This window comes from Aulonocara stuartgranti, assembly GCF_965226115.1.
Source record: "Aulonocara stuartgranti genome assembly, chromosome: 8".
Taxonomy (NCBI): Eukaryota; Metazoa; Chordata; class Actinopteri; order Cichliformes; family Cichlidae; genus Aulonocara; species Aulonocara stuartgranti.
Window position 1 is genome coordinate 20,437,959 of NC_138959.1, and position 13,470 is coordinate 20,451,428.

At 38.7% G+C, this 13,470-nt stretch overlaps 2 protein-coding genes across 4 annotated transcripts; one reads left to right on the forward strand and one right to left on the reverse strand.

Moving 5' to 3' along the window:
- Nucleotides 1–50: 50 nt before the first annotated feature.
- eif2ak1 (eukaryotic translation initiation factor 2-alpha kinase 1) lies at nt 51–13,093 on the reverse strand. The gene is made up of 15 exons (XM_082543467.1): nt 12,673–13,093; nt 10,567–10,734; nt 10,306–10,442; nt 10,113–10,147; nt 9,924–10,023; nt 9,695–9,775; nt 9,509–9,602; nt 9,363–9,411; nt 5,079–5,460; nt 4,521–4,629; nt 4,257–4,363; nt 1,060–1,174; nt 890–969; nt 482–715; nt 51–319 (listed from the first exon to the last, which is right to left on the reverse strand). Exons 1-15 carry the CDS (start codon nt 12,839–12,841, stop codon nt 194–196), a joined length of 1,986 nt encoding a protein of 661 aa, XP_082399593.1. The 5' UTR covers nt 12,842–13,093; the 3' UTR covers nt 51–193.
- LOC309712576 (ankyrin repeat domain-containing protein 61-like) lies at nt 243–4,250 on the forward strand. 3 transcript variants are annotated; one of them, XM_082543469.1, is made up of 6 exons: nt 2,077–2,180; nt 2,371–2,465; nt 2,640–2,811; nt 2,986–3,186; nt 3,525–3,809; nt 3,924–4,248. In XM_082543469.1, the coding sequence occupies exons 1-6, from the start codon at nt 2,079–2,081 to the stop codon at nt 4,128–4,130; spliced, it is 1,062 nt and encodes a 353-aa protein (XP_082399595.1). In that variant the 5' UTR covers nt 2,077–2,078; the 3' UTR covers nt 4,131–4,248. The 3 variants fall into 3 exon arrangements, with proteins under 3 accessions (XP_082399596.1, XP_082399594.1, XP_082399595.1); XM_082543470.1 differs by lacking the exon at nt 2,077–2,180 and adding an exon at nt 243–325 and having other exon boundaries at nt 3,525–4,245; XM_082543468.1 differs by having other exon boundaries at nt 1,171–2,180; nt 3,525–4,250.
- Nucleotides 13,094–13,470: the final 377 nt, after the last annotated feature.

Sequence of the window (13,470 nt, forward strand, 5' to 3'; positions counted from 1 at the left end):
CCTCAAATGATTTTAAGTGACACGGTGCTTTGCAGAAACTCTGCCGAATATATTAGAAATAATTTTTATTAAACTGCTCAATGAAGAAAAGTATTTGCAATCCAGATGCATGAGACACACTTAAATATTCAAACATACAAACACACTAATTTGCACTAAGCTAGCAACTTTTTTTTTTTTTCCCCTCAAAGGCTCAGGTGTTTTCCAGCTCGGAGAAATTAACTGTGAGTTGTGAAGTCTGGAGCTGAGTGATCCGTCTCCTCAGCTGCATGATCTCTTCTTCCTGCTCTTCAACCCTCCTCTGCAAACCGTGGATCACCTGAGGGTGAGGAATATTCTTAAAACTGGATTGGAATTATTATGAAAACAAAAACCTCAACAACTTCAAACAGTAAAACATAATCCACTCTTTACATGAGTAACTTTTATTTACTTTGTTTCCTTAAGTAAAGAAAGAAATAGTCTTTTAATTACACCATACCTTGTCTTTACTGCAGAAGAGTTCACTCTGTAGAAGCTGGCTGGCTGTGGGACGAACACTGGGTTCTTTATCTGTGAGATTCATGATGTATTTTGTCAGAACTGGCCATCTGTGGCAGAACGAGTCAGGGATTTTCCCTTCCCTCAGGTCCCCAAGTGTCCGGACCCGCTCCATTTCGGTACCAAAAGGCTGGAATAGCTCGAGAGCCAGCACTCCGATGCTGTACATGTCAGACTGAGTGAGCAGCAAATGAAGATTCATGTTCAGCACAGTTGTTAAAAGACAACAGAAAAAAATAATTAATTCTAATAAAATGTTACCATTTCTAATCATAAATTGCTAACACTTCAGAATGATTTTTACATGAAAAGAAAACATGAATTATTAGTAAGTAAGGCAGTCCATTACCTTTGAATTATAATTGGAGCCCTTCAGTTGTTCTGGTGCAGCATACACAAATGTGCCAACACCTGAAGTATGGCTGCAATCTTGAAAACACCAGAAATGTCATTAAATAGCAAACGCTGCCATCTACTGGTGGTTCTGAAACATGCCATGTTATGTGGGTAAACTCTTACCGCTGTAAGGAGAAGTGTTGCTTTTGAGTCCATCCGCTATGATGTCCCTGCAGGCCAAACCAAAGTCCCCAATCCGAACATGACAATCATGGCCGTGAAGAAAAATGTTCCTTGGCTGTGGGGAGAAAAAAAAAAGGTTATAATTAAGTTCCATATGTCACTAAGGACACAGATTCTTTTATGTGAAATCTGCAATACAATAAAGACAAAAACTAAACATTCTTATGATTTGAGAGAATCTAACTTTACATAAAATGTGCAATATTTTTTCTTACATTTTTTTCCACATAAAGGCTCTGATGGGAAAATACATTGAATAATTAATCCAGTCTGTCCCAGTGAACAAAAAGAATATATAAATAAGCAATTAAATGCAATAGAAAGCATATTTTTAATAATGGGACTATTTATACTGTATTTTGTTTTTTCCATTACTTTTCAATTGTATTCATTTTTTTATTTACGTTATTTGTAGTGACTTCACCTACATTTTCTCCCCATTTATTTCCCTGAACTTACTGATTTATGAGATTGCTAGACAACTGCGGCACTTGCTCAGTCTAGCTAAAGATAACTTAAAATGGAAAAAATAAAATGAGAAAGTAAAAATATGAAAATAAAATTGAAGGTAACCAAACATGGTCAATTGTTTTTCAATTTCATCCCCCCACAGTCATCAAGATTTAACTTTAAGTACAGGTAAATAAAAGGTAACTATGTGATGCAAACACAGTTAGTTGCAGGAACGGATGCAGCAAGCCCCCAAAATTGGCCCCGAGTGCAGCAACAAGTTATCAGTTCAGACAGGAAGGCTGCACATCAAAGTTAGAAAAACACCAACCACAGAAAACAGAAGTAGCTTTCGACTTCCCTTCCGTAAAGTATTGCTTCCTGATGTCTTTCTATGAAAAACATCAGTGAATTTGCAGCACTTGACCATGCTGGAGGAGCACAAGGAGTGTTTGGATAAGAGAGGTAGCATTAGCAAAATTCACAGCAATGAATATTACACAGCAGTCATGGAAGAGGACTTGCAACGCATTGAAGACTTGATTGAGAAACATGGGAGCAATTTCCTCATTGAGCCACAAGGCAAAGTATATAAAGAAGCCTTCTGCAAGGTAAATGCAACAATGCTACCATCTTATAAAATACTGCAAGGATCTTTTTATGCTTGCAAGCAAGTCTCACTTCACAGAAACAAAGAAAGAAAACAACTTTGATAGCAAATAAATGTCAACTGTTTATAGGCAAACAAGAAACTTAAATTTATGATTATTCCATTTCTTCTTCACTCGTTTTTCCCGGTAGGGCTTTGCTATTCTTCCCCTTCACCTGGCTGCCTCTTACAGAAAAATCCAAAGCATGCAGAGTCTTCTGTCTGCAGGAGCAGACACTGAATTGAGGTATGGATGTAAGCACTAAAACCTGACATCTAACTCAGGTAGAATCACCTAATACTTCCTGAAGCATTTGATCATCATACAATTATTTTATAGGGGGTTGAGAACAAGAAAAATAATGTACTTTCTGTTAAAAGTCTTCTGTTCTCCATGTCTTCACCTTTACCTCTGTCACAGAGATATGCTTGGTCGAACCCCGCTGCACTTGGTGATAATTGGTTGGCCAAGCATCCTGAATACGTCCCAAAAACCAGATTCCAAGTTCCAGACTAAAGTGATCGGTGTGTGTACAAAGGCAGAGGCCTGTTTAAGGCTCCTCTGTGACCATGGTGTAAACATCAATGCTAAGGTGAGTTTTCCATGTAGGCAAATAGATGTCTAGCTGCTTCTTACAATCTCCTAACTTTGATGTTCAACATGCAAAAGGGCTACCAACAACGTCAAAGTCAGCATACTGTAATAAGTCTGTGGAAGTAAATTCTGCTTTAAGATAAATACTGGTTAAATTGTGGTTCATCTGTAGGTGGAGAGAAAAGGCCACCAGACAGCTCTTCACATATCAGTACGCTACAGAGCACTATCTGCTGTCCAAATACTGGCGTGCTATGGTGCCGATGTTAATGCTGTGGATGGCAGTGGGATGGCACCTCTGCATATGGCTGCTGGGATACTGCATAAGAATATTATTGCCAGTCTGCTCAGGCATGGCGCAAATGTTAACATGGTTTGTATTGTTTGAGAATTTGATATTCAGTATTATGTTTGTTTGTTTGTTTTTTTAATCAACTGTGCTTTATGGATAATAAGACATAGGAAAAGTTAATTATAACTGTCAACACCAACTTATCATTAATTAAATATTTACTTACAATCTTAATTACATACTCACTCAATTATATATGCTGTGGTTATAAAAAGCCCCTTCCCATCCAAAAGCATGGATCAAGTTTGTAAAGATGCACAATGGCAGCATGTGATTCAGTTTTCCTTTAACCTTTCTGCTCTCAACACTGTTGAAATATCTTGTGTCCATCAACAAGTCTGTATTATTCTTTTTAATAGGGAGTGCAGCACACTGGGAACACCCCTCTACACCTCGCTGCTGTGGCAATGGCTACAAAGACCACTAAAACCCCAGAAGACGCCATTAGCAGCATCACTGAGCTGCTCGAACAAGGCGCGGAGCCCAATGCAGTGAACAACGCTGGCATGACACCTTTACACGAGGCATGTAGCATGGGAAATGAGGAGCTCGTAGACCTGCTGCTGAGCTACGGAGCTAGCATGTATAAGCTAAGCGAAGCAGGGGAGAACTGTCTGTACCTTTTCCTGAACAACATGCCTAATGTGAGAAATGTTTCTCTGCTAGTGAAGCTCCTCAGCCTGACCTCACCGCTTATTGTCTACAACCAAAAAGGCCACCTGCCCTTAACCTTAACAAAACCATGTTTCTTTAAACAGAGAGACTACCTCATGAACCTAACTCGACAGCCAAGGAGACTTCAGGATATTTGTAAGAGTGACATTTATCTAACACACGTCAGAGGCAAGAAAGAAGAAACGAGGAAAATCCTTCCTGACAAGCTGTACAAATTTATCTTCAACCATTGGGAGAATGTACACAACATCTCCTTTGTGACAGACAGTGAACAGGAATATGTAAAATAATAATTTCATATTACTCCAACCTGACACCAGTTCAAACTCCACCTGACTTTAAACTTTTGCATCAAACCGCTGACTAACCTTAAAATAACAGAGGTGTGGATGAAAGAAAGAAAAGAGAAATCATACCTTCAGGTCCCTGTGCATGATTCCATTGGAGTGAATGTACTCCACACCTTCAAGTATGTGTCTTAGCAGTCTGAGCGTGTGTTCAGTATCAATACAGGCATAAGGACCTGAAAACAGAAAATACATCTATTTATTCCCCTCCCCCAAAAAGATTTTCTATCTCAGAATACCCCTAAAAATATTATCTGCATATATTATAAGCAACATGAAGCTCTGGGCTGTAAGTAATCTGAAATAAACATGGATGTATAACTGAGAAATTACATCTTGAGATTTGTTCCTCTTTGGGCTTGGCGTTCCTCTCAGAGATCCAGTCTTTTAGGGAGCGCTCACATAGTTGCATCTGGATATAAAGCATCAGGTGGAAGTGCACCTGCAGATATGCCATAACAGAAAAGTTACATCCTCTGCTTTTCTTTTTTGCAATAAAGAAAAAGAAAAAACTCCTATTGCTCATTTCCACCTTCATGTCTATTATTTATTATAATTTATGGGCTTTACTAGCGTTGCTTTGCAAGCCTATATAAAATTATCTTAAACTAGGTATACCCTTTCAGTTTATTCTCTGATAGGAATGCACTGTTCGAGAGCAGTGTGCTGGAGATGATCATATTACTGATATTCAATCTCACTGACATCCGTGTGAAAACTGTGAAAAATTATAAAAATAAAATAATTATAAATATTATAATTTAGATCAGTCTGAAGCCTGAACTTATGACTTCTACATACACTTACCTCAGTATCTGAAATTAGTTTAATTAGCTTTTTTAAATCCAAGAAAGTTTGGGTTTTTTGTTGTTGTTTTTTTAAATCACCTACCTCTTTAGAAGGCCTCGTTGGACGCTTCTCAGTCCACTGATGACACTCCTTGTCAATGCAGGAGTTGTTGTTTAGTTCCATGCTACTCCTACTGGACTCCTCATCCAAAACTGCTGAAGCGTCCCAACCCATGGCAGGACACTTGGAGGCCTTAATGGGACCTTGCTGTCCCAGAAAAACGCAAGGGACATAGTTCTCTGGGATGCGACGCATCGTCTTGGGACACACCACCTGTCCCTCCTGGGTGGGAACTAAGGCTTTTATAGGCTGCGTGTCTCTCTGAGGTACTTTGGCACTTGAAGCAGTCTCTGCGGGTGTTTGACTGTGGCTCTGAAAAACTATAGAGGAACTGCTGCTGTTCTTCTCCCCACTTTCATCAAGGCTGTAAATGAAAGAGTCGAGACAGACTTAGTGCAAGTTCACAAACTAATTACTAGTGCTGCCTGTACATGCCTCGAGATATCTAGTCATTCACTAGCAGAGATGGGCAGTTACTGTAATCAGATTACTTTTTTTCGAGTAACGAGTAAAGTAAGGGATTACTATTGCAAAAACGGTAATTAGATTACCGTTACTTTCCCGTAGGAACGCTGCGTTACTGCGTTACTACAACCGTGATTTTTTTTTGCGAGAATGTCTCATGACAGTGACGTAAGCGAGTGCGACGTTCATGACAACAGCTGTGTGCAGATCAACAGTGGATCATATATCGAGTACTGGAGAGAGTATGAGCGTGCAGCATTTAAAGCGTGGAAGTACTGACCTTACTTTAAGTTTGATAAAAAGTGACAAAAACATTAGTGTCCGTTGTGCGTGGGAAGAAAACTTCTTTTTACAGCGAAAAAAAACCCCTAAACTTCAAATCAAATCAAATCAAATCACTTTTATTGTCACATCACATGTGCAGGTACATTGGTACAGTACATGTGAGTGAGCTTCCAAGCAAGCTCCGAGTGCGCTACCACGTAATGGGAAATTCACAGAGAAACTGCCGTATCCTTCCACTGACCGCTGCGGCACACCTGCACCAGGGTAAACCTCCGCGTACCCCGCTCCTGCTTTACAGGTGAAAATAGAGCAAAAGGACCGCTAGTCTTTGATTTTATTTATTCTCTGCTGTGTTTTACTTGCATCTATTTGAAAGACTGAGTGTAAACACTTTTTATGTGCTGGAATGTGCAGAAAATAGGTTTAAATATTAAACAAATTTCTTCCAGTCAGAGAATGTTGCATATAATTACATTTTTGCTTGATGCATAAAGTTAAAAGATTAAAACGAATAATTCATCCAAAGTGTTCCACTTCAAGGTAATTTTACAAAAGCAGGAGAAAATTATTAGTTTTGTCAAAATTTTCCCAAATGCTTTTAAACACAACAAGTCAGAAACCTAGTACATAAAGAAATCAACATAGGGTTTCTAGGATAAACATACATAATGTATGTGTTCCCAAGAAAACCATTTACAAAAATCCAGATTTCTTTCAGAAAAAAAGAAAAAGAAAACAACATTATCAGACTCCTGAAAAACTGACCTTTTTATTGAGCCATAGCACAAACCATTGCTGTGCAATGATGTAACTCTGTAATACTCAAAGCTTGTAAAATCAAGTTAAATCTAAGGGTTATCTTCTAATTTACACAGTTAAAACTTCAGCAAGAGTTTTAGCTGTCACATGAGAAAGCATTATGCCAAAGACAAATAAAATCAGTTTAGACTTGAGAAAAGAATTGTTGATGCTTACCAATAAGGAGATGGCTATACAAAATTATCACAGCATTTTGAAGCGTCAAGAACTGGAGTGAAAAGCATCACCAAGAAATATAAGGAGAGTCACACAGTAAAGAACGAGCCTGGTAGAGGTAGAAAGTGAAAGATCTCAAAGACTGTGGAAAGAAAACTAGAGGGAGACGTGTCTAAAGACCCCAAAACAACTGCCAAGACACCAATGAATGACTTAGCCATGTCGGGAATGGTAGACTTCAAGAAGTAATCCAATAGGGCCTCCAATTCAAGGAGATTTCTGTACTATATAAAAATCTAAGAGAGAACACGGCAACATCAACTGAATACATAAAAAAGAAATGGGAGCAGGAAATAAAAACTGATATCTCAACTGAGGAATGGTTAGATATGTGTGAAACCCAGAACACAACGACTAACTCAAGATGCTGGAGAGAATTTGGGTGGAAACACCTTACTCGATTCTTTATTACACCAAAAATCAAAAGTAAAAAGACTCAAGACAGTTTGCCATGCTGGAGAAGATGTGGTAACATGGAAGCACACCATACGCACGTGTTTTGGGAGTGCCTGAAACTGCATAATTTTTGGAAGAACGTGACTCTTGTAATAGGCAATATCTTGGGCTATCAATTACCACACAATTTTAAAACTGTATATCTTGGGAATATTAGAGAGTATGTTCTGTACGACGACTTGTATTTGACAAAAATCCTATTGATAGCTGCAAAGAAAGCTATAACAAGAAACTGGTACAAACTGGATCCGCCTTCATCAAAAGACTGGTTAAATATTGTTGGAGAAATCTATGCAATGGAAAAAATGACTTACATTCTCAGATTAAAGGAAGATATTTTCGTTGCTAAGTGGGAGAAGTGGACATTATATGGCACCAAGGAAAATTAATGAACGAACAAAACATTTAAGGTCTATGACTCTGTAGATCTATTGATGCATGCCCGTATAAAAGTACGTATATAAGCTGGAGTATGTATGCTGCGGAGTAAAGGCAGGCATGCATACGGTAGTTGATTAGAATTGGCACCCACACCTTTTGTTCGCTTTAGTTCTGTTTGTTTTGACTGTGTGCTTGCATGGTTATTTCTCCTGTAATGCAATACATGTCTATGTTTAAACTGTGACAAAACTATCAATAAAAATTACAGTGTCAAAAAAAAAAAAAAGAAGTAATCCAATAGAGCCATACACAGGAATGGACTATGAGGTTGCAGCCCAAGAAAAACTCAACTTCTGCATTAGAGACACCTACAAGTCAGACTGAAGTATGCTAAGGACAACCTCAGAGATGCTGATTATGTTTCAAGAAAGAAGGGAGAGGCACACATTATAAAGAACACAATCCCCACAGAGAGAGACACCATGGTGGGACAATTTCTCTGTTTAACAACACTTGTGAAATAATGAAAAAAATGACATTTCCCCAGAGAGTTTAATAATGCCGTTCATAATTTGTATAGCCTATACTTGTAAAACATTTACATAGGCCACAAATGGAGTTATTTACTCGCACACAAAACAATGCTACTGAACTGCCTTAAATATCTGGTTTGTAATCCAGTCTTTTCTTCTGTTACCTATGCTACTATGTAACACATTGGCAAGATGCCTACTTGGTAGCTACTTTAAGCACCTGAGTCAACTAAATCCAGATGGCAACGTTCCAACAAGAGGAGGAAAGTGTGACAGTAATATGGTTAACATTATGTTTGCTTCTCTCCCATATGCCTTTGTTCACACTACCGGTAACAAAATTTTAGTCAAGCAATATTCCCAATAAATCTGTTCTCATTTATACAGGTAGATTTTTCTGTTTCTGTTCACAGACAACATAAAAATGAAACAGTCAAACAAACTTGGCTCACTGAGACAAATTTAAACCAGAAGCCATGTTCCAAATCATGTGCCAATTTGCTGCTCATAACTAAAACCCTTAATATAACAGTAATGTGGTCTGAAAAAATAACTATTAATATAATCAGCTAAAGATTACATAAGTGCTGTTTTTTTGTTTTGTTAGGTTTTTTTAAAAAATTGTATAAAAACTGCACAGAGAGGACATTAGAAGCAAGAGGAAACCTTTCTGCTTATTTTAAATTGTTGTCTTTTTAGTAACCACTGACAAAAAGTTACTTTTGGCTAGTCCCTAAAGGGTTACAATGGGTAGCTCAGCATCTAATTTAGCACACCCACCCATGGCATTTGTGTCTCCTCCTAGGATTAAAACCAGGAATCCTTTGTTGTTAGGAAAATGTTAAACCGTTATACTGTGGAAATATCGTGCCAACTGACCAGTCGGAACACATTAGGGATTCAGGAAGGGAGCAAACAAACAGCATTGCACACATAAGGTGAGAAGTAATGCTGTATCTGTGTACCATCTGAAGATTAACGCCTGCAAATCTATTCTAGCACACCCTCGAAACGAAAATTTGAGCCCATAAATGAGAATAATAGTAACACTGTAATTATCAACAACCTAATAAATCACAAAGCCAAAACGGATAATAATCACACTGCCTACCTGTCTTGTCGTCCAGCAGATTCTAGTGCAGGCAAGTTTGACTCAGGATCTGCAACAAAGACAGTTTACACACAAAGTCTCCATCAGCGGTCCCATCATGCATTTCTTCCAAGCAAACATGTGCAGGACAGAGTTGAAATACTCACATGCTGCAGGCTGGACATGTTCCATCCATGCGGTGTGATAGCCCACAACATTTACATGCTGCAAGCTGGACAACATTTTGACCTCCCTAAGGACCTACAGCAAGTAAAACAAGTTAAAGCGGGTACTTCATATCTCTGTATTTAAGTTACATAAGTGTTCTAATGAGCACAGCTCAGAAGGCTTACCTTCATACAGTCTTCCTTTGAAACTTTTTTGATGAGAATTTTCTTCATCGCATAATACTGTCCATCCAATTTGTTCATAACCTATCAACGATAACACAATGATTTAACTCAAATCCAGTTTTAGAACAGAATAGACCTTTCTTGTCATTGTACATGTACAATGAAATTGTGAGGAAAAATGAAAAGTTTAGAAGAGTTTCTTAAAGAATGTCACAAAAATTATATATACCTTAAATACATTTCCATATGATCCTTTCCCAAGTCTACAGATTTCTTCGAACTCACTGAGATACCGTGATGTCTGCGCTTGAAACAGTCCCTCCTTAGGTCTGCTTAAGGCACAAACAGGCTTCCTTAAAAATGTACTGAAATATGCTTTTGAACACATGCATCAGAAAAAAATCCAAATACAATTTACCTTAGAGAAGGATTGTGTGCGTTTGTTCCGAGGCCCTGCAAACCAAGACGAGGATAATCACAATGATCACTCTTTGACACAGCAGGCGGCAAAGAAGGTTTATCAAAGTACAGAATTTGCTCAAAAATGTTGATTAAAACTAACATACTGACTCCAAGCACGCAGTGTAGGTGCTGGCAACAGATCCACTTACCTGAGGGTAGAGTGAGGAGCTGGCAGCATTAAGCAGCTCGGTGAAGGCCCGGTTATGCTGGAGTCTGACGGTGCTGAATTCATCACTTATTGCCAGAGGTGAAAGGAGATTCATGGCAGCTAAACGCTGACCTATGACTGTGAGAGGAGCAATAAAATACTTAAACCTATGTGACACATGAACCAAATGCTAAACATGAACTGTATTTGGATTTCTCTTCTAACTAAATGTCAGTTCTTAGTATAGGATCTCGATGGCTACCTTTAAACAGCATGCGTGAGCGAGCTGGATTGCTCTCGTAAACAAAGCACAGGTGCTCGAGCAAAGACCCGAGGAGAAGGTGGTTGGGGATGGCTGAGGCAAACTCTTGGATTGACGGATAATGCCTACCAGCCATCAACACCTCACGGTTATCGTCTGTGTCTGAAGCTAAACATAGGACAAAAAGAAAGAAAAACACTGAAAATGAGATCAAATAAGCACTTGTGAAAGCAGCTGACTGTTCTGTAAAGTTCACAGAGTAGATTTCTGACACAGCTGTCTTACCTTCTTCAATAACTTTTGCTATAATTTCTACAATGTTTCTTTCTCCTATATCCATTCTTCTGTGTGAAAACCCTTTCGGTGCAATATTAAGGCCTCAGAGCTACACTAATGATTCAACTTCAAGAAAAAATTTGCTCATCTTGTTTATGCATAAGGGGGTGTGCACAACAGTAATGCTTATCTGCCTTATCCAGTGGACACAGGCCCCCCTCCACCTATCGCACAAAATGACTGAGCTTAGGAGAAGATGTGCATGTAGGGGTCTTTGCATGGTCTCCGTCGTCACTCTCATTTTATAATATTGCAGAATTCGTACACAGGGAGGGCCTGACGTGTGAAGCAAACATTAACCAGGTGTATTTTAAATCCTGTTTATGTAAAGGAGGAAGGTCAGGCTAGACCTGCCTCTTTGTGACTCACTTTATTTGAAGGCTCTATGGAGTAAATTCACATGTAAAGACTATTATTTCTCTCTGTGACACTAAGAACTAAAGGGATAGGCCATGCATAAATAGGTATGGTTGCTTTAATTCAGTCAGGCATTTCAGCCGCACATACCTCAAAACCCAAAACATAAATGAGACCTCAAACACACAAATATATACGAGTGTATTTCAAAGGGTTTGGAGCCTTTCTGGTGGGGGGACAAGCACCCCTAATTTTCATCACCAAATTCTCTAAATAGCATCACAAACCTTAGCCGATGTAGGCTAGAGCGCTAAAGATTATTAGCTGTCCATAAGTCTACTGCCATATCGCTTTATGCCAGCCAAGGAGCCAGTGTAGTTTATTTTATTCCCATTCTGCTTGAATTGGGCTTCATTATTTGTTTACAGCACAACAGCACTCCAGAGCAAGCCAGAAGGATGTTAGCTATCAACGGGCAGTGGAAGCCTATATTCAATTAGAATACTATCATAAAACGATGTAAATCCTGCTTTTATTGTTGTTGTTGTACATTTTGTTTCACTGTCACATTTACATTTTGGTGACAGCACAAAGCCTGAGGGAGGAGGATAGAGAGGGTGAGAAGGAGAGAGTGCAGGATGAAGACAGCAAAAGTAGAGGAAGCTTACATGCAATCAAAATCAGCAAAAGTTATAAAGCTACGGTAGCTTCTTCTTTTGGCCACATTCACTGAAGTTTATTTCAAATCCTAAATCTAATACAATCACTGAGGTAAATGGTAGCATTTAACAGAATTCATTTCACTCTAAACATGCCTTAAACAGGACAGCTGCCACTATACTTAAGTATAAGTGGATCTGGCTGGGTACCAGCTATCCACAATAAAGGGAGTGTTTGTATTATTTTTTTAATGTCTGTACTAATTCATGCTACTTTGATTGCTTCAAGTTAAAGGAAACTCAAACAATGGATACTACAATACGTCATCCAACTAATGAGATTGCTTTTTAAGTTAACATTTTAATGCATACCCAGCTCAAATGGGTTTTGCAAAGGTGAAAAGATTGAATATGCTTGCAAGCACCATATTCAATTAATACTTATTGGAGGGTACTGTGCACGATATCATGACTGGAGGCTGAGGCTGAAGACTAAAGCTGATCCTTAAAATTGTTCATGCAGTTAAAATAAACGGTCTCTCAGAGGATGGCTTGTCACACGGACTCTTAACTTCTTAGCTACGCCCCTGCTATATTACATAAGTAAAAATGCAGGCGTGGACTTTCGACAACTCCAAAACTCACATTTCACTCAATCAATGTGGACAACCGTCACGGACGTTTGGTTGACACCGGTGTAAACAAAACCTTTGAGTTTAGCAGTTGTAAAACACAGCAACGAAAATCTGCTTACTGTCAAACTGGACTTCGTCGTCCTCTTCAGTCGCCAAGTTTAGCAGGCTAACGATACTGTCTGCCTCCTGCCTCCAGCTGGGTTTACGGTTATGCCGAAGCAAAAGGCCGCTGCTGCCAGAACATTCCTCCGACTGCACGAGTCCGTTGTCGGACGGTGAGCTGTACATTTTAGTACGGGAAATAACGATGACATGGCAAAATAAAACGCTTAATTCACCACGCTGCCCGACAAAAAATAAAAATAAAAAAGCTGCCCCATGTCTGCAATAAGATGAGTCAAACTCTACGTTAAATCCCAGTTTGTGAAAATGTACAACGGCAGAAAAGTCCGAAAAGCTGTATGAAAAATGCCATAAGGTTCACCATGTCAATGGACAGCCATGTTTTGCGTTCCCCAGCCTTACAGGGACCGTCTGACAATAAGCGTATTAAGCCAAAAGGTTAACTTATTTATTCTATTTAATCTATGTTTTTGTAAAATAAAATAAAATAAAAACTTAAAGTAAAATTAACATAAGCGCATTTGAAAAATATGAAACTAAAAAGTCAAGACACTGAGGTGGTCCCTGTAGTTAAAAAGTCGTCTTTTCGTTTTTAAAAACTGGATAATTGCACATTCGCCCTGACACGTTACGGAGTCGGTTTGGTGATGAAATAATACTAAGCTTTAGGCAACAGCTTTGAAAATACTTACTCTAACAGTGCCATTTATTTTACTTTTTTTGCTACTATTGTATTTATTTTTGAGGCTGTGTTCTTACGCACTCATTATATTACTGTTTTGCTGCTTTTAATA

Excerpts from the sequence above, each read along its gene's own strand:
- LOC309712576 (XM_082543468.1), top strand. The coding sequence starts at position 1,998 with ATGCTGGAGGAGCACAAGGAGTGTTTGGATAAGAGAGGTAGCATTAGC. Across the intron at positions 2,181-2,370 it reads ATAAAGAAGCCTTCTGCAAG|GGCTTTGCTATTCTTCCCCT; the intron begins GTAAATGCAACA and ends TTTTCCCGGTAG. Across the intron at positions 2,812-2,985 it reads GTGTAAACATCAATGCTAAG|GTGGAGAGAAAAGGCCACCA; the intron begins GTGAGTTTTCCA and ends GTTCATCTGTAG.
- eif2ak1 (XM_082543467.1), bottom strand. The coding sequence starts at position 12,841 with ATGTACAGCTCACCGTCCGACAACGGACTCGTGCAGTCGGAGGAATGT. Across the intron at positions 5,461-9,362 it reads TCTGCTGGACGACAAGACAG|CCTTGATGAAAGTGGGGAGA; the intron begins GTAGGCAGTGTG and ends TTTCATTTACAG. Across the intron at positions 716-889 it reads GCTCCAATTATAATTCAAAG|TCTGACATGTACAGCATCGG; the intron begins GTAATGGACTGC and ends CTGCTCACTCAG.